Genomic DNA, 26,801 nt, shown 5'->3' with positions numbered 1-26,801 from the left:
TAGTTATGCACACGTTAAAAAAAATCACTACAGTTTAACATGCCATTTTGTATACTTAGTATACAGGTACTGACTAGCTCTGGAATCAAAGGAGAGCAGAGTACTGAAGAATATTTATTTGTAAAGAATCAGACGCAGTAACATAAAAAAAAACCAACACCCACTGAACAAGACAGGCAATTACAACAGGAAGAGAAAACAGCATTTTACTAGACACCTGCAGATGCTCTATGGAAGCAGATTCTGGCCCAACACTGAGCTTCACAGGCAGCAAAATTCATTTCACAGTACTCCTCAGCACCACACTGTTTCTTCTGCCTGCTGATGCCTCCTCAGCTTGAAATGTCAATGGGAGTGTTATTTTCCATGTACAAAATGCTATGTAATTGTAAGCACACACACAAAAATATCTAGGCATCTCAAATCAGTGTCCTAAACGTAGAGGTTATTTTCACTCAAATCTCGTCTCAGCTTCCCTATTACAAACTGAGGGCTCTCCTCCCTTTTTCTCCAGTTCTGTGTAAAACTATTTGTGAAGAAAATTTCAGGAAGTATTTGCTAATCCTGTGTACAAGATCAGTCTTAATTATCCAGTTACGAAACAGGTCAATGTCAAACACTCGACAGCAACAATAAAACCAAAACTGAACACCAGCTGATTCAGAAAGCACCATCTTCACAGGTTTTCATCAATTTACCAAATGTATTAAACAAAAAGTTTCATTTTATGCGTTGGAGTTATAAGCCATCAGGGATAGCAGCACAGTTTAAGATTTGGAAATTGAAAGTGCTAATGAGTAGTTTCAGCCTGAAATGAAGACTCAGAGGGTGTGTGGTAGTCTGAATGCACACTAGACAACCAACAATATGAGAAGCCAGATGCAATAGAGATGGTCCCTCTACTTCATTAATGGCAAACTGGAATGGGTCCTACAGAGGCTCAATGAAGTAATTTCTTCTACCCATGGAATTTACAGAGACAGTAACTTCAAGAAAGGCAGCTCTTAATGCCTTTTAACTGGTGGGGAACACTCTCCACTGAAAGCTACTCTGCAAGTGTAGTGTATTTTTGTACTGAGGTGTTGTGTTTTCAGCCCTACTGCTAAGCTCAACACTGCAGAGAAATGACATTCATAAAGACTCTAAAGAGAGTTAGTAAGTCCTGGTAGGGACAGAGCTCACTGCACCCAAGGAAACTGCTGCTCCCAAACCCGAGGTGAACTCTCCAATAAACGTAATCAAATCTTTTCTAAATTTTTAACTAGCAAACTTTCACAACCATGAAGTAAAAGAATATTTGAAACCACCAGGTAACAGGTCTGTGATGCTCCAGAAACAGTCTGCAGCCTAGTTACAAATAATTAATTTATGCTTTTGTTCTGGCTGTCATACTTTATTGATCCTCCTGGCTAGATTTTAAGAGGTAGTGTAAGATAACTTAGGTTTACTGCTTAAACATGACTAAAACTATATATAAGTAGTTCTCTGATCATTAATTGCTATGTCATCATGTGTGCTTTTGAGCATTACTACTCCAACAACCAAAGTAGATGGGGGGGAGGAGAGAATTTTAACTTTTATAAGAATCTAAATAGAGACTACACTATATATGCAGATAAGGAAATTTCACTAAAAGGATCCTAGGTATTTCATACAATAATTAATAACTAACATAAAAAATTGAGCAAATGAATTTCCATGGATCAACTGTAGAATTAATGTTATTGCTGTAACCTCATTCTAAAGACATAAAAAGTCTTAAGTTTGACTCGCAGCTCTTCCAATTATTGCCATATTTAAACAAATTTGCAAGAAAAAATACCCAAATAGATCAATCAAGCCCAGTTATATATGTGTTTAATAAAATCCCTGGACAATATGTCAGGGGAAATCTCATTAGATGACAGATAAGGAAAAAGGAAGCCATTAAGATTTATACTCACCTGGTAAAAACACTAGTACACTTCCACGTTCTGATGTAGCACTGAAGTTTTTTTCTTTCCTAACAAGAATATGCAGTTACATTAGTTTCACAACATCACTCTATTACCCCAAGTTATTTTATTCTGAAAGAACGAGCAGAACTTTTTCTAACATGTATTATTTAAACTTTCTGAAGAAATGCAATTCAAAACAACTTTGACAACTGTGCTTTCTGGAAAACATGGTGTATAAACATCTGAACTTTATCATTAGGTTTAGTTCTGTCTTCAAAATTATGTCAAAACAGAAAATTCTTATTTAGCAATGACATCAATCAAAATTAGGTTACCAAGATCTTAAAATGAAAACAGTACTCTACTGCAGAATTCAATGCAAACTTACTCAGTTTTTCAAGCTATACACTTCTATTGTAAAATACAAGCCTAGCATGTAAACATCTTTTTCCATTACCAAGAACTTCAGGTCATGACAAACTTAGAGGAAGCCATCTTCAATTAATCTGATACAAATCAAGAAGCTAAAATCATTTTAAAATAATACAAAACTCAGTTTTTTTTGTTGTAATCATTCCTGATGTAATTTTTTTTCAGGCATCTTTAAAGCCTCTACCCTCAAACTGTATAATGAACAGAATTTATAGTGTTTAATATACACATTTGTAATAGCCCTTTTGGTATCTGAAAGATGAAATGCTAATGCCATGTTTGCATATAAAAAGTAGCTTATTAGTAAGACACAGTTTAAGTTGGCTATTCTAAACTACAGTAAAAGAGCTTAACTGACAGAATCAAAAGGTATAATGAAAAAGCTATATATTATTAAAAAGTTAATGCCAATTTTTTTTCTTTGCCTCCTTCAATACTTGATAACTTTAGAGCTTACATAATACTAAGTTTGAAAAAAAAACACATTAATCTTATAAAACCAAAATTATTTCTTCAGCATACATTTATAAATTATTAGAATATATGGGAACAAAAGCCATTCCTGAACTAAATATGTACTTGGTGTTGCACCACAACTGTGGAAGTAATTTTGCTATATTTTCCAATACTAAATATTAATTTACAAAACACAGAGAGTAACACAAATCAATATTTATTTCAAAAGACAGTAGGACATTAGTTAAACAGCCAGTGAAAATAAATGCCTAGTTTGTGTGGTTTTTTTTCCCATGGCTTAATGGATGCATTACTTTAAAATACAAGATATTAGTTCTGGTTGTATTCTTCATATAAGTAATATTTAGCTCTGGTCTGCAGCAAAGAATCTAGTTTCCATATGACAGGGCTGGCTTGAATGGTCACTTAGACTCCAGGGCATGAAGTGTATTTCAAGAACACAGGGCATTCAGTATGATCTACAGTCTTAGTACAATTACACTGAGTAGGAATCACATTAATATATAAAATAAAAGCAGAAATGCACAGAAAATTAAATTACCACTGATAACTATCATTCATGGGTTGCTGCTGCTCTTTGTCTCTCATTTCCCCAAAGAACCATGATTCCAGATCTTGAACTGTATCTTACCTATTGCTCTTCATCTCCAGCTCATCAAATGACTGAATCAAAGCCACTGCTACTTCGTACATTTCCCTTACTATCACTGGTTGCTCAAACTTTTGAGAAGGAAGCTGTGTGGAGAAAAAAGCATCGACATCAACACACTGTAACAGGCTAAAAGGCTGTAGATCACTTACATATGCCATTTTGTCAAGTGCTTTTTTTGGTTAAAACTGATCCTAGTTTGGTTAAAGCTATACAAAGTAATTGCTTAATCTGGAGCAGTCACTGGCTTCTAAATAGACACTTTCCTTCAAGCATCCTTACTTTCTAATGCTAATGAAATACTTCTGATATTTACCTACTTGAGAGAAGCACTAGCCCACACTCCATTCCCTAATGCTCGCAGGACATACTCCTTATCCAGAAGTGTTAATCACATGAGACTAACCACAGCCCATGGAAACAGGATGACAAGGAAGACAGAAATGAGTTTAAGACAGGCACAATCCTTCTGACAGGTGTTATAATGCAGGTCACTGCTCGATAGCCAAATAAATCATGTACCTCTTTCTCATTTAAGTTGTCTTTGCATTTAATGGATCCTGTGGTTTAGGTCATACCTGTCAAAGAATTATAGTTCTGTTTTACACAACAAAACCATGATGACTCTGACTACACTGTTTTCTAGCACTCTCTCACAAGTTCAGGGCTTTCATATTTAAGAAAAAAAACATCAGGTCTTCAGAGCAAAGACAGTAACTTAACAATGTTTCAGTTTTTAAAAAGAAAATGCTTAATGAACTAGACATGCTCTGGGAATGATCTATTACACAGTTTACCCTTGTAGGAAAAATGGTTTTGATCATTGTTCACCTTTCAGTCTCAGGGCTTCTCCACATTCCAGTGGAAAATCTTTACTGAACTGACCAATAACTAATTTTATTCTAGACTTGTATTACAGTGTAATCTGCTCTCCACATACTTCACATGATAAGAAATCCTACAGTCAAACTCCACTTCTCTTCCTCCCATGATGCCTTTCAAGTTCATTCTTCTTCCCACCTTCCACTTTCAGATTAATTTTTTTTTTACTTTTATGCTGAAATCTAACAGTTTAAGTCATCCAAGATTTTCCCAAGAAAATCAAAGAGGTTCAAGTGATCATGTGCATGAGTATGCTTTAAGAAATCATGTCTTTTTCTCACTACCTTACAAATGTCCATTTTCACATTTGTGCTCAACCAAGTACTTCTCCTAGCCCATCAGTCACCTTCACCTGCTACAATACTATTTTATTATTCAAGTACAGCTTTACTTAATATTTGGACTTCTCATTTTTTACTTTTAAATAATGGCACTATAATTGAAGCAATAGTGAAAATTGAGCATTTGTGCTTTAAGTGTAGCACTCTTAAGAACTGTAATAATCCCCATGGTAGCAATAAAAATGCATTGTCAATTGGTAAGTATATGCAGATAAATACCAACATAAGGTAAGATAAAGCTGTAATGAGGGACTTTTGAGAAGGATATAAAGTATAGGGAAAAAGCCACTCCTAGAAAGAAATTCCAAATGCAAGCTGAGCAGCCATGAGTAATACTTTAAGGTTTCTACACCCAAACCCAAGATATTCCAGTCTTCCCTGTAAAAGAAGCAGAATACCAAACGTCCAGGTTTCACAGATACTTGCTTTTACTTTAAATCAACCACAAAATTAAGATTACACACTTATTCTAATTTAATTGGCATGTAAGCAAAAGAGGATTCTCCACACATTTTCAATGAGGAATTGAAAAAAGAAATACTGATTAAGTTGGAATGCATCATAAGTGCACTGATAAGAGTATCATTCATATAATGTGTCCTTCAATTGTCTTAAGTAAGATGAAATCCAGTAAGACAATATGTAAACCAACACATCTGAGAATTACAAGTTTTGGATACAAGCAGACAGTCTATTGTTGAAAACAGAGAACCACCTGGACCAGTTTTGATGACAAGAAAACAGCTATCTTCCAGTGTAGTACTGATGAATGGCAAACATGACCCTAGGATGAATCAGGGAAGGTCACTCTTAAGAGTGCCATGTGTTAGTGACACTGCACAGAACTGCCTCCCACTTCAGAGTGACTCCAGTCTTGCCATTCAGCCAGCATGCTTGCCAGACTCTGAAGTAAAAGAACTCTTGAAGCCAAGAGGTACTCAGTTTGTAATCCTGGGGAAACTGATAGGGACTGACAATACATCTGCAGTTCTTACCAGCTTTCAAGGGGATCAGCTGAAACTTGAACAGAGTCAAAATTATGACTACTTCAATGACTGGAAAAATGAAGAGACCTTCTTGTAAAAGCAGAACAGCGAAGACTTCCCTTATCTATAAGAAGTTAGCAATATTCTTTCCACTTCTCTGACCCCCTGAATTAACTAGCCAGGCAGACTTTTCAGGTGTACAGCTCTGTCAGACTTGGAGCTTCTCAACTGCATTTTATACCCACTGCAGTCATGCTTTTTGATTAAACCATGAGAAACCACAGACAACATCCTTTTAATTTTGAGAAATATTACTTTTCCCCTAGTATATGTGATAATCTAAGAAATTTATCTTTTATGGGTTGCTTGAAATTAAGATTTTTTTAATTATTTTTTTTATATTATCCCTGCCTCAATAAGTGCCAAATTTGTCTTTTCAATTTGGCACTGATTGTACCTCTAGTATTCTTTAACATGACAAGGCTGTCACATCACTCCTAAGAAAAGGTAACGATGTGACAAACAGCAAATCCAAAAGCCCAGTCAGAGCTGACTGAAATAATACAACATAATTGGAATAGCTTTTGACAGCAGTTCACTACCTTTCATCTGGACTCTAACTTCAGTTCTAGGGATATGAAGGAGGTTTTACATTTCCAAGTGGAAAAAGGGACTCTTATTTTGTGCAGAGACACAGGATTTCACAGCTTTATTGCCAAAGACTAACATCTATGTGCCCTAGTTGCTTACATTTAAAAAATCTGACAGAATTAACAATACAGTTAGTCTGCATTTGATACCTCCAACTTTATAATACAGCAATAGGTAAACATTTACACAGCTAGCTTTGAGTTTGCCTATAGATACAGCCTTCATGCATTTTTTCATCAAAACCTGCGTTTCACTGATTTCTTGGGGCTTAGAGGGGGCTGATATGACAAAATAACGATTCAGCTGAATAACCAGAACACTGTGCTTACAAAGGCCATTTTGCCAAAAGAAAAAGAAATTAAATTTTATAAATAATAAGTAAAAAATTAAACAATAGAACCTATAAATGACCCAATATCTGGGCAAGAGTAAGCTAGTGCAACACTGAAGTGTTTCTCCCTTTCTTCCCTTTTACTGTTTCCAACAAATTAATTGAACTGAAAAGCTTTGATTCAGCTAGATGTCTGTCTAGCCATAACAAAGGCTTTACTGCAAACAGGCATACAGAAGAAAAAAAATAATGACTGGCATTCCTATTTCTCTTCCAAATCACAACTACTATCAGTGAATACTCAAATTATCCAAGTCTGAACTGCTCAAAGAAAAATCTTATTTTCAAGCATAGTTTTAAAACATTATTATCTACAGAAATGAGTGACACATTAAAGTCAAGAGCTATGTAGGATTCATAAAAGAATTCTACATTTACAGAACAACATCCAATTATTTTGAGATTTTCTGAGAAGGGACAAAGGTTCGTATCTTACAGCAAATGACACAGTTACAAAGGACTAAACTGATTTCAATCAAGTTGCTTTAGGGAATGTTATGATTTATGTAACCTGATTTTGTAGTTATTAATTTTAAAATCAAAAGGGAACTGGAAAAATTCTGTTTATCTAAAAAGCAAAGACTGTTTTTTTAACTTCTGAATTCTTTAATGTTAATTTTACAGGTTTTTATAGGCAAAATTAAAATATTAAGAACTAAAGCCCGAAGCCTCTACCTCAGGCAGTTATCTAACTGATTTTGATTTTAGTATGAGGGAAGATGTGCCCTTGCTTCGCAATGTTAACCCATTAATTGCCTTAATGCTCAAGTTCTGCTTTCATTTTTAATAGGATGTTACCTAAGTCTTCCTAGACCTTCTAAGTTTTAAATTATTTTAAAAATAAAACTACTATTCAGAGTATAGCTCCACACATAGCACCATAAGAAACAAGATGCAAGAGCAAACATCAGTTTTTTCTAATTTAGTTTCTTCTTGCTGTTCTCATACATATTAAAAAATTAGTAATAATTAAAAAAATCAAGAGCACTTATGTGCTTCTGTTGCTGCCCTAAGGTACAAATAATTTGGACAATCATACTCTTCTACTCAACAACACAATGGCTATAGCTAGGACAACACAACAAAGAAACAGATGAAAAAATTTTTTCAAATCAAAGCTAAAAGCTCATATGCACAGAGAAAATAAAAACTATGAAGGCATAAGCACTGAAAGCAGTTCCTTTTGTATGCCACCTCTGAGGTGAAAGGCGTGGCAGCTGACATTCAGCTCAAAGCACAGCTATGACTAAGGCAAATTGAAGTAAACTTCTCACTAAACCTCTTGGTTATCTTTTTGTTGTCATCTACCATCAAAAACCTTTTACAAAAATCATGTTACATAATCTCCTCCATATTGTCTATCTAAGCTGCCAGAATAATGTATAAAAACTGAGGTGCTAACTGCTGGATGGGCTTATTTTTTGGGTTGCATTAAAACTTCCACAGCTGACAGCCTTTAATTTTAGATTGCCTATGGTGAGGCATAACCAATGCCTGTGCTGTTTACACCATAAGCAATAACTTTCTTCTGGTTTTCTCTAGTTTAGCTTCTGCATATTTGAGGGATGAAAAACAAGTCATAGCAGTATTTTCACATACTGCTTCTTTTTAGGTGCATTCTCTGTTTTCTTCATTGTATTAACATAACAGTTCTGAATTATGAAAATTGACCAATAGCTACTCCCACTCCCCTGTTATTTTTAGAGTGGTTGTCAATATTAAAGCCTGAGTGTATTTATTCTACTTCACTTGAACCTGTTTATTTCGCCTTGGACCATAATACTGAAAGAGTTCAGACACTCAAGTCAATTCCTACACAGCTGTTTTTCAACTGTAAAACAAACTCCTATTACAAAACCAGAGATACCAGATTAATTAAAACTTACTTTTTTTTTTTCATTATCTGCTGTCTATGCAGATACAGGCTCTACAATAGCATGTCAGGAGCTCTATAAACAAACTTACGGCGCAGCTTATAAACTAAACATTGATACACCTAATCTTTAGCCGTTAGTAATCTGAAGCATCAGCGCAGCAACTCTCAAGTGCAGCTATATTTCATCTGTTACATGAAAGAAAAATTAGGCTGCTGGTAACAAGACTCCTGTTTTATCATCATGTATTATTTCTTACCTAGAACTGTAATATAAAGTTGGTTATTTGTAATTTTATTATACAGTTTTCAATTGACTACTCCCAACTTTTACATCAAAAAAAAGGAAGTTATATTTACAATACCTTGATATTAACAATGTGCTTCAAATCATCAAGATAATATTCTTCGATTGCATAAGGTTTGCCTTCCAACTGAAATATACCAACTGGATTCAAACCATTATGAACTGGAAGTGAAAAGTAGTAAAAAAATTCTTCACAATTGATGGAAGCAGACATCAGTATTACCTGTTGAAAAATTTCACAGCAAACATAAAACATTTATTTTTAAGATATTTAAGACAAAATGTCATACTACGTTACAATCTCTACTTATTCTTTACGGCAAAATGGAATAATTTTTGTTAGTCTGGGTATGTATCACAGGCACTTTTAAGACCAACGATAAATGCTTAAAATTCTCTAGGTAGCTTATGGAGAAAGACAAGAACCTGTAAGAAAACTGCTAAGGCTGGATGCTTAGGGCAGACAACGTGAAATACTTTCCTGAAGTAAAAGTTCTATCTAAAAATATGTAGTACTCTTCCTTAAGCTTAAGACCTTCACATGGTTCTCAAAAGAAAAAAGTAAACACTAAGTATTTTCAACTCCTGTTTTACTAAACAGTTAAGATTACCTATCAGTGCCTTTATCTCCATCAAAGGATGTGCTTACTCCTATAAAAGCAGTAACTAATTATAAGCCAGCCTTAAGAAGGTTACTATAATGATTTCAAAATATGTAAAATAAGTTCTCTCTCAGTTTCAATTAATTTATGCAACTTAAAAGTGTCACAGATTACACTAAGCTCCTCACTCTATTCGATGACTCCAACAAGAACAGAAAACATGTTTTCTACCTGGCAACACTTTCTCTTTCCATTAATATCAAGTTCAGAATTTACATTTTTGTTGTCTTCTCCCTGGCTAGACAGCATGGCATATGGAAGAGAGAATAATTTCTCTTTGTGACTATGGTTATTTAAACTCTAACCCCTCTATCTGGAAAGTGCTCCCACAGCTCAGCACTGCCAGCTGAAGAAACCAGACAGATTCAATTCAAAAAAGGATGACAAGCCAAGAAGTTACAATGAACTGTATAGTGTTCAGTTTCTGTTATTTTCACAATCTCCTGAGCCACTCTAAGCAGTACTTGTAAAAAAAGACATGGTCAGGTCTCTTTTGCTTTCCTGACATCTTGCACAAATTCAAAACCAGAATGAAATAATGATATCAACACCCAAAGCAGAAATGCAATGAAATACAACAGTATTTTTCTTATGAACTGACAGGAAGGCAAGCTGATTAAGTGGGGATTGCACCACTATGCTCAGCTCCAAAGCACATATAAAGGCACAAGGAAGACACAGAGAAGACAGACTAAATCATGAAGTAATTTAACATTATCTCAAAAGGAGAAGAAATATGAAAGGACATAATTCTGCAAATATCCTATGAAACCTATACAACTACGGCATGAACTGCCTCGTGGCTCAACCAGTAGTGGCCCACCTATGCTAGGAAAATAGGCCAAATGAAACCCTGCCTGAAAGCTACTGAAACAAAACCCAACTGAAATCATCCTAACCACAGTTATAGGCAAGGAATATTAAATTACCTCTTCTTCTAGACAATCTTTGTAATTTGCACTCTGTCATCTCCATGGAGTCCTTCCAAACTGGAAGGAAAACCATTGGTTCCTAACAGAGTGCCTCAGGGATCACGTTACCAAGCCAGGAGTGTTTGACCTACTCCCAAAGCAGAAATTTAAGATGCATGTATCACCAACATGGCAGAGGAACACACTGGAATTGAGGGTAATCAAAGTAGACAGTTCCTTAAGATTCAGTCATCCAAAAACAGATATGTCTGAAGCCCCACCAGGTGACACCAAATATATGCACAGTAACAACTTCTTACTGCAGGTGCCCCTCACTGGCTGTTTGCTAAAACTTGGAAATCCATTTCTTACTTTCCTACCTAAGCAGTTGCTACTAGTCACTAGTGGCAACAGCACTGCTTGGTCTGACCCAAGAGAGCCATTCATAGTTGTTCTTGCAACAACACCATCCCAGCTAGATAAACCTCGGAAGAGTCCAAGCAAATGTCTGCTCTGTGAACACAAAGCAACAGGCTGCACCAGGCATCTGCCAGGAAACAGCATAGGAGACAAACAGCTCACGTATTTCGTACCATCCTGAATTATAAAGACATTTTCTTTCCCTTAAACAGGCCTCCTACCACCCTTTTGTTTCCTGAATCCAGTGGGGCTAGGAGGAGAATCTTGTATTTTCCAAATTATTATGTCACATGATCAAAGCTCCTTTCCTTTACAGTTCTGCAAAAGGGGCTAAAAAGGGATGAAATAGGACACACTCGGCTAAAATCCAGCAATTGAGATCAAGAGCTCTCCCATCCCCAATGTCCCAGATTCAAAAGGAAACACACCCACATCACATATTTAAGATTTAATCAGAATTACAGATGGTAAAAATATATTTCAGGAGCCTAGAAGATAAAAACGCTTTCTAATGGAAAAGATGAATGGACCTCTAGGGATTTCTGCCATTGACACCAACCAGATAATCAGCATCAAGGACAAACTTCTCAGAAATGGAGTTTGACCATTTATTTGGTATTCTTGGTAGGCAGAGACAACTGCTAAGAAGGGCTGAACAGCTTCACGTTACTGTCTCTGGATTTGAAAACAAGTGAATTTTATTATTGGCAAGAAAAGGGATAAAAAGTAAAAGATGTGAAGTGCACAGACATGCCCTTGCTGACTGGAAGGGAACTTCAGTGACAGCATGCTTGGAAATCTCAAGACCAATTTATCTGTGTTTGAATCAATGGTATAGGTTGTACAGAACAGATTTCCTTCTGATATCAACAAAACCAGCCAACATACTCAGATTAAGTCTGCTTTGAATAGAACAGTTCGCATTAATGGAACAATTAACTGAATCACTTAAGGGACATGTATAGTTTCACAAAATTTCTGCAGTGACAAATAGCTGCACAAGTTAGCCAGACTACATTACTTGCAATTAATTTCTAACAATTTAAGGGTTCAGTACTTTGAGAACAAAAAGACTGAATATGTCATGCTACATCTCTGCAAACTCTGCTTTAGTACAAAGCACAATTTCCTAACATGTAAAGAAAAATTGCAGCCACATTTTACTACCAGTTCTGCCTAGAAATTACCTGGTTTTTGCCATTTTTCTGAGCATGTTGTCCCTGTTTTAAAAAAAGAAGCTGAGTACTTTCAAGAGTTAATGCTACCATATTTAACCAAGGATAAGCAGTGCCCTCAATACCCAATACATAATTCTAGTCAAATACCCATCTTGCATTTTTTAGCCTTAAGCACACTTTAGAAACTAATGCATTTTAACATCATGAAAAAAAAGTCTCTCAGAACACATTATAGCAGCCAGAAAAAGAATGCCCTTTAGCCTGTTTGCTTACAAAACTAACTAAATAATAGTAAAAAAAAATTTTAGTAAAAAATAATGACACATTTATGGCAAGTTCTTTAAAACATGCCCTTTATAGATCAAAACATGTAAAAATGTATTCTTGCAAGAAAAAGTAGCAGAATATACTTTGTACCTACCTTTACAGACTGTGAATTCGTATGCAACAGTTTACGGATCACCAAGAGCAAGAAATCTGTTTCTTCTGTACGCTCGTGCACCTGGAAGACATTATCCACAATTTAATTTTCATTAATTCATGCTCTTCTTTTCAGCAAACTCTTCCTTTGATACTTAAGTTTGATGTTTTATTTTTGTAACAATACACTTTTATAGAAGTAAATGCACCTTTTAAGACTATGCTTGTTAATCACACTTTAAAATACTAACACAACTGTTCAGATTACTACAGCACCCTTTGTGAAAATCATATGCCACTATTAAGTCATGAAAAGTGACCTTCCAATACCTGAAAGGGGCCTATAAGAAGGCCAGGCACATAACAGGACAAGAGGCAATGGTTTTAAGCTTGAAAAGGGTAGATTTAGGTTGGACTTTAAGTTCTTTACTATGAGGGTGGTGGATCACTGGAACAGGTTGCCTAGAGAGGTGGTGGAGGCCCCAGCCCTGGAGACATTCACGGTCAGGCTTGACGGGGGCTCTGAGCAACCTGGTCAAGTTGGAGACATTTCTGCTTATTGCAGGGGGGTTGGATGCAATCTTTGTAGGTCCTTTCCAACCCAATACATTCTGTGCTTCTATGAAAGTGTTGAATAAAGACTAGAAAACAAGTAATGAACTCCAGCCACCAGTTCTACTGGAGTTGACAATAATAGGTGGTGTAATACTGAAGTTGGGGAAGTCAATTGTACTGGCAAGATCACAAACAATCCGGAAAGGGACTTCGTTGGCTTGTCTAAAAGCTCAGCAAATTGAGCAGATACCTCTTGTTCCACATGGCTTCTGTTATCAAAATACACATCTTTCTTAAACATTATTTTCTACCCAATTCTTCCTATCACCTGACTACTCTGACTGCTCCTTGCAGTTCAATAAATACTTCTCAACATTATCAGTGATGATCACATGCCTTTCTTGAATTATAGTTTAAATATATTAAGTGCAGCAGCTTTTTCCAGAGCTCAGCTCTCAAAGGTCAACATTAATTCCCTGCTAGGTAATTAGCATATTCTTACATAATATATAAAATTATATTTAATACTGCCCCATTACAAAAATTATAAAGTAAGGCAGTTTTCAGGGTGACAGCAAGGTCTTGCTGTCATAAGCGATGATTTTTGGACCTAGGTTTGTTTAGGTATGTTCCTAAATGCCTACAGTACCCTAAGAGGGCTGAGATCTGCAATTAAGACTGCAGTGGAGAACATGGGAATCTTTGTAAGCAGAAGTCTGCCTTTTTCTTTGTCTAGAATGAGAAGAGAGACAAAAGAGAAGAAAGTAGTCTTAATATGAAATCTCAACTTACTTCATCAATAAAAATGTGTGTGAATTCAGCCAGGCTTTTGGCTCTAACTACTTTCTGAAGAAGAACTCCAGTTGTCATGTACAGCAACCTTGTCTCCTTCGTGGCAACAGTCTCTAAACTTACCTAACACAGTGAGAAAAAAACATATAGACAGGAGTAGATATTTAATATATTTACAGGAATATGCACCTGAAAGAAGTCCAAAATGAAATACAGTGTAAATCCATAACAATTATCACTCAAACTTGTAAAAGCCTCTATACAAACATGTTCTTAAAAGCTCAGAACCAGTTAACTACAAACAATTTGATAGGGGAGAAATAAAAAAAAAAAGTGGAATTAACACTAAAGTTTATGAAGTAAAGGATCAAAATTCCTGCTGGGGGCTCTAGCAGGAGAGGAATTCTTCAAAGGCTTTTAAAGGTACATACATGGATCTTTCCACTAATACAGAGAGCAAGAAAAAGATTTTGCCAACATACAGTTTGCTTACTGGACAGGAGAAAAGGACCAAGATCAGGAAAGTTATTCCTGAAAGTTCTACAATCCCGTGTTAGACAGTGGAATTCTGGTTTCTGAAATACTTCTGTCATGTTAGCTATCTCAGGTACTACCTACCCCAGGCAGGGCCATAGCCATCTTTTCAACTTCAGCTTTTACAACAGTCTAGAGCAGACAAGTCTACACTCAACTGTTCTACTTCCACTTCTGCTCTGCTCACACAAGTGCTTTTAAAACAAGCATGGAACATCCACATACACTGTCTTGAATGTGGAAGCACACTACCTTTTATGTCTTGAAGACTCATTAGCCTAAGGAATAAATGTAGCAATTTTATGACTAATTAATTCAAGTTATCAAATCGTATGAAAAATTTTATATAGAAACTACTTCTAAAAAACCCAACATACACAACTCACAGTGTCAAAAGGTGAAACAAAAACCAAATTTATGAAGAGGATAGAACGGATTTTGAAGTAGAGTTGGGCAAAATTAAAGGATGAGGGAGATTTAAGAGGCAAAACTACTGAAGTTTTTCACATTTTAAGAAGAAATCACAGGATGCTTACAAAACAATCCAGCCATAAATGCATAAAAGTTTCTACATAGCTGACAAGTAAATGTAGTAAAGTCTAACAAATTAAGTATGTTAATTTAGGAATTTAAAGGAAAAATGACAGAATATAGTTCTCCTGCAACAATCAAAGTGATCAATAATATAGATTAGTCCAATTATCAGAATGCAGACAAATATTTCTTTTGGAGTCAAACTGGTATTTACACTTGCTGAACTTTAAACATTCATTATTACATGTTTAAACTTTTAACAAAAGATAGCTAGAAAACTGCAATTCCACTTTAAAAGCAGACTCCCTAACATTTCTTCAGTATGCTAGATATGCTTTAAAAGTTTTCTTATACCTGGTATCCTACTAATCCACCTAGTGTCCATGATCTTTTCTTGCTAATCCACTTGGCAATGCTGCTGGCACCAATCTTCCGAGGCTGGGTAACAGCAATGTTGCAGTAGACAGACTGCTGAATGCAGGAGTCCAAAATATATTGTGGAATCTGTGTGCTCTTCCCACTGCCAGTTGCTCCTTGTACAATCAAAACTGAATGGCTTTCTATCAGGGACAGTATCTGAAACAATTTTTCAATAAAACTTGAAAGTCTAGAAAAGACCTCAAAGCAGATATCAAACGGATTTGAAATATCAATAACTTCCAGGCCACATATCAAATCTCTGCAAAACTCTGTGCCTCATTTTCTACCACCTCCTAGGCATCTAGATACCTGGACCCTTAAAACACATTAAAACATCATAGAAAAGAATGTGGGTGTGCACTTGCTTACATATTTTACATAAATACCTATAAAATACGTAGTGTAACAGCAATGTTTCTTCTGTAAGAATTTTTATACAATGGTTTTGTACAACAAGCAAAGGCTTTGTATAATGCTTAAAAAACAGAAATGGAAGTTTAATTCTGAAAAAAAAAGCCAAATCAAAACAACAAAACATTATCTTCAGCTTTATTCCTTTGTAAGAGAAAGTACAATAAAATTACCTCTTTCCTATGTTTGGCTACAGGCATATCCACACATTTATCATTAGTTTTTGTGGTAGAAGTCCAATCACTTGATTCACATAGAGAAGTATCTAAGCATAAAAATAACCAAGAGTAAGTTATTTCAACAGAGAAAGACAAGGAGAAGAAAACAATCACAGCGACTGGAAACCTAAAGTAACCCATAATTTGAGAGGAATACCACTATATTTCTACCACTTGACCATTAAAACACGTCTGGTAAGTGTCATGATGACCCTTCAAAGTGACAGTACATTCTGCAGTCTCTTGACAGGAGTTAGTCACTATTATCACTGGGTAATGCAGGACAAAACTCCTCCACTGCTACTGTGAGTTTCTGCTTAGCAGCCTGCTGTCAGTTTGACCGTGAAAAACAAGAGTGGCTGAACAGGTGTGGAGGCAGGTGTAGAAGGGGAAAACCAGGACAAGACTTTGGCAAACAACAATTTTGCAAGTTAAATTAAACAATTTGGCTAAAGAAACCATGTCATTTTAATGTCATTTCTTGAAGAAACACAGAGTAGTAGGAAAGAAATCTGCTATTCTTTTTACAAAGGCAATATTTATTGTAAAATAAAGGCTACAGTCTAAATACCATGCAGTTATAGCTTTCTTCCTTTGAAAAGGTTACTAATAACCTCACATAGCAGTGAAGGAGAAGCGGGAAGACCATTGCTCTTGTCTTTGTACCACACCTGAATGTGCTCCAGCCCCCCAAATTGTCTTCAAGAGTCAAGGAATACAAAATTAGTTATTCTCACATTAAAACAAACTCCCAAAAGCTGAACAGTTCTTTAAGACAGTTCTGTAAAGCACTAAAAACCAGCCACACACTCTAGCAGGAAAGGTTCTTTACCTAGATTCTGTGTAATGCAACAACTATAGGTGACCAAAACACAGTGATTTACATAGCAACTATTAAACACATAAGAAATATAACTTAAAGCAGCACCCTTGAAAAGATTAACTGTTCTCTTTAAAATACTTGTAGTCAAGTTTCTAAATATATTCCCCAGAAGAATTCATCTATATTGTTCTGTCAGAGGAACACTGCAAAGGCTGACTGGCTTCCCTCTGGCACAAACATGTCACTACTGAGACATCAGTAGCTCTGTGTGATTTGACCAACGCTGGAGGAGATCTCAAGCTGCCAGGGAAGAGATCCCAGTGTCAGCATGTCCCTGTTAAAGAAACATAGCCTTCCCACTATACAGTTTTCCATGTAACAAATGCAATTTTGTGGTTTTAAGTGTACAACAGAAGACAGCAGCAATTCTACTACAGTGCTTATAAAAAAGAGGACAAAAAAATCAAACTATTATTTTCATTACAAGCATCTCTAACTCAGTAAAAACCAGTGTATTAATGGGAAATCATTAACCTAAAGTTCAAAAAGAACAAACTAGAAACACAAATAAGCAACCAAGGTATTCATGTACCTGCTGAATCATCAGATTAAACTGATTTTGTGTATCTCATTGTTTTCATTGATGAAACATTTTTTAATATACCTTTTTATATGACCGTTCTGTGACAGCAATATCTTACCTCCTCCTAAGAACAGGAATCTGTAAAAAATTATGTCAAAAGTAAATGGTCATCCAATGTTAGCCACCATCTATAGGCAGAGTTTGAGAACTGGCAGCCATATAACCCTTTAGCAGATGCTGGAAGTACTAAAAGCTGTTAGGACTTGCTTTTTCTTCAAGACATACTCTATGCTTAAACTGAAAGAAACATTACTGAGTTTGCCTGGGGAACTCATACCATGACAACTGTGAGACTTCTATCTCAAACAACAAACTGAACCAGTGCACACCTTTGTAAGACATCGTGCTCAAATATGCATCTTTTGCATATTTTGGGAAAGATGGGAAAAGATGAATTTGCCTGCTCACTTCCTTTGCAGTTATTACTAAAGTTCTGTAGAGATATGTTGACTGCCATGATTAAAACAGACTACTGCCCATGGAAAGAGCAATTTTCCAGTATTTCAGTTACTGTAGCCCTTATAACAGATGTTTCCTGAACTGAATTTGAAGAGATTCCTTAATGCAGTATTAGATTTTTGTATTTACCATTTCTGCGAGAAGAGACTGTACAGCTAGATCTTGGTAGCTGCCACTAAGCAAATTAAAGTGAGTTGCATAAAAAATATACTTGGAAGTACTGGTTAGATGAGTCAGATGAGATACTTACTATGTCACTGATGATTCTTCTGCTGAGCTACAAACACACAATGTAATTACAGTTAGCAAGGAAGCTCATGGGAAAGGAAAGCCACAGGAAAAACCAGGCTCCTACACTGAGTCACCAAGCATAAGGACATCACAGTAAGTCATGCTCCTTCAGTTGTAACACAAAGTACATGAAGTTCCTACTGATTGAGCCCTGAAGAGCTCGATCCAGAGCCTGGGCAAAGTGATTATCCTTCCTGACAGGGGAAACAGGCTAACAGTTTTCTGTCTCTTGAAGTACTGACTGGTGAAGCATGCCCCTGAGTAACATTAAAATTCCTAAGAAAACACCACAAGTAGTAAGACTTCTGCTCTCCACTACAATCCTCTTCAACTTGCACATATTTTGAATACACAAGGTTTTGGGTGAGTATCTCTGCTATGATTAATTTTCCTGGCATTATTGTGTTCTGAACCCAAAACACTTAAAGAAGTCTGTAACTTCAGTATTTTTATATGTCAGAAAGCTAATCAGAAATGTTTAAACTGCTTCTTCTCTGTAAGAGTTACTTCACCTTGGACCTAGATGATACCCAGCGATCACCTTAATGGTTTGAAAATGAGGGAGACAGAAGAGGAGAAAATACCTGCCATTCACAAAGCTGCATGAAAAAAAATCATATAGGTGTTTTCATTTTTCCTTTTAAAAAAAATATTAAAAAATAAAGTTTATTAAGGATTTTAGAAGCTTTGGAAAGTTCCCTTCTGCACATCTCATGACCTCACTGAACCAAAGGTCTAGGTCTGACTCTGAAACAGGTAGTACCAGTTATAAAACTAGCTCAATTGGCCAGCGAAGAAGAACTGCTGATGCTCCACCTTTTTTGGCTAAGAGCTGTGACAAAGAATTTTCTTCTGCTTTCATTTAATCACTTCCTTTTCACAGTAGTATCATTTGTACCATGCTCTGTAGAAGCCACAACTTTAAATGCAGTTCTCTGACAAACCTTTTTGCTGATAGAGAAGCAGATCAGGCATTTCTATTTGTCCTCTCAGTATAAAAGCATATGCACTCTCAAAGAAACTGGAAAGCACAAAATTGAAACTCAACAGAACTTCAGAAAACACCAAAGCAGAAGTAAATACCACAACAGTCTTGGTGACTCTACAAGATTTAAAAAAGACTGTCAATTTCTACCGAAGATAAAATCTACAAGTAGACTAGCAGTTCAGAAAGAAAGAAGCAACAGGAGGGGTACTGATTCTGAAACCTTCAGGGCAAATCAGCTTCTCATTTTCATGTTGTGCACCTTAGTTCTTGATGCATTTGTATTCAACACAGCTAGAGTGATAGGGTCTGGTCTAGATAAATCCTTGACCATTTATGACAATTTTCATGTTCTGAAATAGAACATACACTTCCAAACTGGTAACTGATAGTTACAAATGGGTCTTGGAACTCTTAAAATTGGCATGGTGAACACAGTACCATTTGAGAATAGCAGTCTCATTAATATAATACACATTTATAATCCATAAAATTAACATTACAAATCTCCTGCTCACTCACTGAGCTTCTTTATTTATATTACCCAAACATAACTTTCCTGAATATGTCTGTAAGTCAAAGTTGACAGCAGTAACAACCAGGATTTTTTTAAGTTTTCATGTTATTCTCCATCTAGGTGGGATTTGGCAGATGTCTCAGAATGCCATAGGAATCTTTCAGTGCCATCACTATCCAGTCTGCTGAGAGTCCCCCACTCGATTGCAAACAGCTGGGAGCAGAGTGCTGACAGAAGGAGGAAGGTATCAGCACCACATGGGACAGCTCCTGAAAGGACTGAGATTCCAGATCAGAACACAAAGACTAGAAAGAAAAGAGAAAGTGAGGGCAACAGAGGAAAAGATCTAATAGATTAATAATAAGATATTATGCATACTCTAATCTTTTAGGATTTTGGGGTGTTTTTATAAGGTTGTTTGCTAACTAGATGATGTTTAAGTAAATTACAAATGAAAGGCAAAAACAAATATTAGAAGGTAAATTTCAAGGACAAAATATTTTAGGATAGACCAAGAGAAAATAGGTATTTATAAAAATAAATTTCCTAAAAAGCATATATTATTACCCTGTTTCTTTCACATGAGAAACATGGCTAGCATTGGGTCTATTCAAAATTAAGCAGGCCACCTGTGCTGCTAAATTAAGTTGTTAGCCTACCTTAGATAGAATTCTGATTTAATAGCTGGAGGACATGAAATGATCTACTGTATTTTCTTGATCAACCAATACCAATATACTTTTAAAGAATCATCAAAGTAGTTTATGGTTAGTCAACCTGATGCTGTCCTTCCTTTGCTAGTAAAGCATGAGAAAAACTAGAGCACACCACATTCCTGAATCACAACATTTGAGGTTTCCTTCCATCCTTTTATTCCCCCATTTTCACCTTTCACTAGCTTCTCCTCTCCCACAAATTTTATGTAATGTTGAGTGAACAAGAAACTGTATTTTGTGGTTAGGACAGATGGTCAGATGCATGGCAAGCACTGGACAGGCCAACTGCACCTACTGCCTCTCAGCTGATGACAGACCAAACAAATGGCTTCACAACCTACCTGAGCTCCAGAGGTCATATAATTTGCAGAGCATTGAAGTAAATCCTAGAAAATTTCTCAATCTATCAAATTTCTGTATGTCAACAACGGGGATACAAAAAGTACTACAGAGTACCACATAAAAACCCTTTTCTTGTGAAATGAGCTACAATATAAATTTGGAAATTAAGAGGCACAGAAAGTTTGAAGCTGAGCTGTCCTGACAAGTGAATCAGTCTCATACTGCTTTTACCAGAGCTCCTAGGAAAGAAGTGCAATTAAATTTCTCTCAGAAGGCAATTCAAAGCAACAATCAAGTATACACAGAAATAACACTGATAGAAAATGGGAAAACATAACAGAGAAAGACATTAAACCAATGAGTGGTGTCCTCTGACATATTTCAATCATATATCTATGTTTTTATCGATACATTAGGACAGATGTATGCACATAAATCTATGCAAAAGCATTATGAATTGTGGTTTCCAGAAAATAAGATGTTTATTTATACCGTGCCTTACACAAAACAAACAAATTAACATACAGCATTGAACAGACAAGGAATACACACTTCGGTTTCCTAGTTTTGCTTAGGGAAGGTGATGGGAGGAAAGACCACAGAAGGAAAAGAAGTGTGCCTGAGTTTACAATAGGAACCAGATAGATAGATAAGATAGATATTACCTGGTTCACAGACAAGCTGATCATTTCCAGCCACACCTACTTCTTGTGCATCTGCTTGTCTGTATTTCTCAGCATATTCAGTTCCAACATCCTCTCTGATAGGCAGGCTGAAGAGGAAAAAAATGACAATTCAATAAAGGCTGCCAAATGTAACAGTCATGGATGTATCTGGGAATAACAGCATTATACAGTAAGTTCAGAGACTCTATGAAATGCAGGAACTACTTCAATGAACAAACTTCAGAAATACATTTTGTCTCTGCAGTTAGATACTAACCTGAGGAAAAGTGCCACATTAAATCTTTTTGTGTAGTTTTTTAAAAAATGAGCCCCCAAAATATCACCCTTTAAGTTTTTAATACCTAGGAACTACTCTCCTAATGCAAGTCTATGATTTCTTGAGAAAAGACAAAATAACTGTTTCACCAATTCTTGACACAATAAAATTAAGAAAACACACGTGATTTTTGCATTACCCCTGGAGACAGCAGAAGCAGACAGGAATAAACACAACGATCTCACTGCTTTAAGAAAGAACTTTTGTCTTTGAGGAAAGAGATTATGGTGGCCAGGGGAAGAAAAAACACATTAACACAATCACCCAATCAGTGAATTTTATGGAAATTAATTACACACAAGATAAAAGCTATCCATGACTTAAGCAGAATGAAATGGGATTTAACTCTTCTACACAAATTGTGTGAAAAAACCCACAAATTTCACTAAAGAATAAAGCCACATACATACAATTATTGTATAATTATCAAATCATAAATAAACTTAAATGTACAAGAGCTCTGGACACATCAAAAGCACCTTGTTTGTTTTGTTTATTTTTTTAAATACAAACTACAAGTCAAAACTCTGGGCTTGCACCTTAATTTTAAGTCTGGTTCCAGTGCAAGCTTTTGTTACCCAATGATTTGCTAACAAACAACAAATATGTTTCTCTGTAGGTGTATATCTAGGTATATATATAGGATACTGCTGTAGAAGCATCTATTCTTGACCCAAATTGTAAGCAACACTGACTCCAAAAACAAGTAAGCTGAAACCAGTCAGATTTTTAACATGGCACTGCAGTAATCTACAGTATCTTGATGCTACAGAGCACCCAGTGTCTCTGACAAGGCAACCCTGTACCAGCTTGGCTCTGAATTCAGATCAGGCATTATTTCCTCCTACAGCAAACAGCAAGTATTTATCACTTACTGCTGTAAAACAAGCAAGACATGGCTTCTTATCCTATTTTAACAATATTTTAGGCATAGAATTATGACAGTTTTTCCCCAGACCTCAAGTATCTCTTAATGCAGGATTCAACAGGATTGCACACATCTGCACAACAGCTGTATGAGCATCAGCTGCCTACTTTCCACAAGCAGAATACAACACTTCTATCACTCTAACCCTTCTGAAACAGCTGGGGCAGGGAGCATGCCACAACAGGCATGAATCTGAGTTACAATTTGGAAGAGTTCATACACATCCTGTCAGACCATTTGTTAAATAGGATATTTCACTGACTATTAATATTAAAACACAAATAAAACCTAAGAACACAATGAAGGTATAAAAATCAAGCATTCAGCAGTTAAAAGTAACACACCTAAACTTGGCAACAATATCACAATTTGGCTGTATTGTATGTACAGACTATACAGATTTTAGTGGTATAATCAATTACTTTTCTTTTCCGTAAGACCACAGCCTCACTGAGTGCACTGGACACACATATTCTGACAGTAAAACCTGATTATGCAGTAAATACAACCTGTCCTTCAATCCTCTGCAAGAAAAAACAGCCGTCTGATTAAGACAGTAAAAGCTGTCATGGAAGAGCACATAACTCAACTGTCAGCCCTGGGGAACAGCAAGCAAATTCCTTCAACAAAATATTTCCACTGAGGGGTAGGGGCTAACGGTGAGAAAGGAAGAATCATTTGCTGTAATGACCTTGCAGAAGTATCAGTATTTAAGCAGCAGCTGAAATAAGTTAAGAAACAGTTTTATGTAAGACCAGATATATTCAACTTAATGCTCCTGGAGATGGAGTTTTAAGCATTTCAAGATGGGCTCTCTGAGGTCTGCAAGTGCTTTGCCAGTTCAGCTCCAGGAAAACGAAGACAGCAGCACCTTGGTGATCTGGGAGAACGTATTTTTTTTAAATGTGGCTATCTGGCTATTTGCTTTCAGAAAATAGGTTCTGTGTCTTCGGAAACAGCATGCTACAAATAAACCTCAGGCTATGCAATGAATAAAGAAACTAATAGCCAGTCATTAAGAATGAACATTGCTCACTCAATGCACAGTCTTGAGGAAAATCATATGCAACTGGAAAATTGCATATAGGCATGTGAAATTAACAGACAACCTTCATTACATAATTTCTCAATGCTTTAATGCTGAACTTTGCAACTTTACTAAAATAAAAAGCTTACAGAATGATATTTTTTAAGCAAAATGGAAAAAGAATCATTATTAAGTCCTTTGGCACTCGCATTAAGTCATCAGAATGATACAATCCTTTCAAGTAACCATTTATAAACCATCATTAGGAGATATCCCGTACATACCTGGACAAACAGAAAGGGATGGAACATTTTTCTAAGGAGTTTCAAGAAACATTTGCTGACAGTGGAGGAATTACAAGGTTTAGAAAATCCAAACCTATTCCAGCCATAGAGGCTTTGCCATCCAGGCAAAAAGGTATTACACAGCTAGTAAACACTTCTTTTTGGAAGATAATTAATTAACATGGTTTCTTAGGAGATAATGGGATATTTTCCTTACTCTTTACCATGTGCTTTAACTACTATAACATTTTTCTAAATTGTGACAGATCTTAGCACATATATGACTACTTAAACTAATCTGGAGCATTTGCTTGGGACAAAATCTTTTAAAATATTTTTTATTTGGGCAAAGCAAACTTAAGTGTCATAAGCATAAAATTAAATATGGCTGCCACTTCAGAGAAACTAGAAGGAAACAGTTTAATACCAGACATTTTTGACACATCCAATTGCAAATGATCTCAAATAAATTAAGGGGGCCTTTCTTTAAATAAATTCAGCTAGATAAAGGTCTTCCTTTTCTTCAAGCTATAGCATGACCTCTAATAGGTCAACAAGGCCATCATAATAGAGTACACTCAGCAAATTTTGGAATTTGAACATTTTAGATATTAACCAAAGCATTTCTGCACAAAGAACTAAACTGTGGCATGTAATTTCTTTGGCACTTTTCAGTGACATATACTACAATGCTAATGAATAAATCAAACACAGTTAATGTCTCTAGACACAACGCTTTAAAAAAGCCTTATTAAATTAACAGAAACGTACAATCTTATTCCCTGATAAAGTAACACTGCTTAAGCTGCGATTCTGATTATATAAATAAAATATTCAGCTTTGTAATTAAATTCCAATTTTTAAGATGTATGCTTATCCCCTGTCAGACAATTTTCTATTAACTCTTTAATTATAGCTTCAAGAACATTTCTGTCTTAGAGACAACCAACTGAAAAATTGAAGTGATCTAGGGCTGTGTTTTTAAATATTCTTATAAAGGTACTTTTTTCTTTTTTATGCTTTGCCTCATTTGACACAAAAATTCACATGGAACTCAGAGCTGAACATAAAACTAGTGCGACTGACTTCAGAGACAGGCTGCCCTAAGTCATCGCTTCTATCATACACACAAGCTGTTCACCTACACAGAAATCTCAGGGGGGAGGGTAAATAACTTGGAAAAAAACACACCCGCTTATCCTGACAGCATACAGAGCAATATTTTGCTGTACAATTTTAGTAAAATATATACAGTAGACTGTTTCAAAGCCTCTTTTCTGAAACTAGAATAACGTAACACTTTACATAACTGAAAATTCATCATGACAGTAAATAACCTTCCATGAGTTTTACTGAAGGACATACCAAAATTACTTTCAACTGGCAGCTGGCATTCCATACTTAGAGAAGACTGGTCTTACCTGCAGCAATGCACCAACTTTATTTCTTTGAAGTGCTGTTATTCAAAAACTATGTTGTTTCAGTCACAAACCCAGAAGATTAATAATAGAATTTAGAGTAAGTGAAATCTATTAAAATACTAAGATACAGATTTTACAAAAGTGATTTACAGATCAAGAGTCTAAGAATCAAAGAGGTGCATGCTTTTTCACCCAAGAAAATTGTTCTAAAAAGGTAATTAGCTATCTTCAGTGATAACGTCTTCATATACAAGACATCTTAAAGGCCTGCACTACTCTGCCTCACAACAGAGCTCCTTTTTGAAAACCTTACCTAGATGGGGAGAAGGAGATAGAGGGAACACACTAAAACTACTCTGCAAAATCCTAAAAATCTCAAATGCAAATGTTTGAATTTGAATAGACAACGTAAACTCAACATCTCAGATATATTTCATCTATGTCTTTCTGCAGCCCTAGCTCGAACAGGAATGTTTGAAGATGGCAGCTATTCCCTGTGGCTGATAGTGACAAGCCACACAGCAACTACCTCTCTACCACACATGGAACAGTTAATTCTGTAAATTAATATTGCTATAATTAGTTATGACTTGGAAGTTCGTATCTATTAACGTAACCCAAAAGCACAGGTCATCTATCAAGCCTTGTTTCTGACCCTTTAGCAACATTCATAAAGCTTCTACACTCCATCAAACTTCAAAATTAATCTCTTCCCTTTAACCACAAAGGCAGGAAACGGTCAAACAGCAAAAAAAACCCCAACAAAAACCATAAATCCCCATAGTAAGAAAATCAAAACAAAAGCATTTTTTATCAACTTGGTAAAATCCAGTTTAAATAAATCTGAGTAAAACACAATGCAAGTAGAAGACTGCACTGACATTAAAAATGTCTGAAGACTAGTATCAAATAAGAGATCCCTTAAATTTCAAACTGATGCCTTTAACTCTCCTGCCTATTAGTGAAGTGTCACCAGAACCAGAGACATTAATATTACAGTCCAACTGAAGAAGTCAGCTTTAAATATGTCCTGTTTGTATTCATCACAGCAACAGGAGTACACTGATAGCTTCCACAACTTTGTCAGTTAATACTGTTAAGAGAATTATTAATGTTTTTAGCCATCACAGTGAAGGACCAAATGAGGAGTCTTATCAAGAGGCCTCTCATGTAGGTGCATGGGAAGTTTTTTTCACAGTTGCTAAAAAGCAAAAACAGTAGGCAAATGCTGTGTGAAGCTATCAAGAGGTAGACACACCACCCGTCTGCAGGCCAAACAGCTACAGTAAGTTGTTCTGTCAAATCAAAAGAAAAATGCACAGCAAAGTTGATAATTGAATCCAAAAAGTTTATAAATGGAAGCAAATCATCCACCTACTAGC

The 26,801-nt window shown here is 35.9% G+C and overlaps 1 protein-coding gene across 3 annotated transcripts in view; it reads right to left on the bottom strand.

Moving 5' to 3' along the window:
- Positions 1-21,452, bottom strand: part of TDRD9 (tudor domain containing 9) — a 56,012-nt gene extending 34,560 nt beyond the window's left edge. Inside the window, exons 1-9 of one of the 3 annotated variants that reach the window (XM_051621864.1) lie at positions 21,423-21,452; positions 18,157-20,004; positions 15,937-16,028; positions 15,287-15,508; positions 13,865-13,987; positions 12,519-12,599; positions 8,985-9,149; positions 3,478-3,581; positions 1,944-2,002 (exon numbers count right to left, since the gene is read on the bottom strand). In XM_051621864.1, coding sequence (XP_051477824.1) covers positions 1,944-2,002; positions 3,478-3,581; positions 8,985-9,149; positions 12,519-12,599; positions 13,865-13,987; positions 15,287-15,508; positions 15,937-15,963 — 781 coding nt within the window. In that variant the 5' untranslated portion in view covers positions 15,964-16,028; positions 18,157-20,004; positions 21,423-21,452. Of the gene's footprint in view, positions 1-1,943; positions 2,003-3,477; positions 3,582-8,984; positions 9,150-12,518; positions 12,600-13,864; positions 13,988-15,286; positions 15,509-15,936; positions 16,203-18,156; positions 20,042-21,422 lie in introns of those variants that run through there. The other 2 variants (XM_051621865.1, XM_051621863.1) reach the window with 2 other exon arrangements.
- Between the last annotated feature and the right edge of the window lie 5,349 nt (positions 21,453-26,801).

This window comes from Apus apus, chromosome 5, assembly GCF_020740795.1.
Source record: "Apus apus isolate bApuApu2 chromosome 5, bApuApu2.pri.cur, whole genome shotgun sequence".
Classification (NCBI taxonomy): domain Eukaryota; kingdom Metazoa; phylum Chordata; class Aves; order Apodiformes; family Apodidae; genus Apus; species Apus apus.
This window is presented reverse-complemented; position numbering and strand designations above follow the sequence as displayed.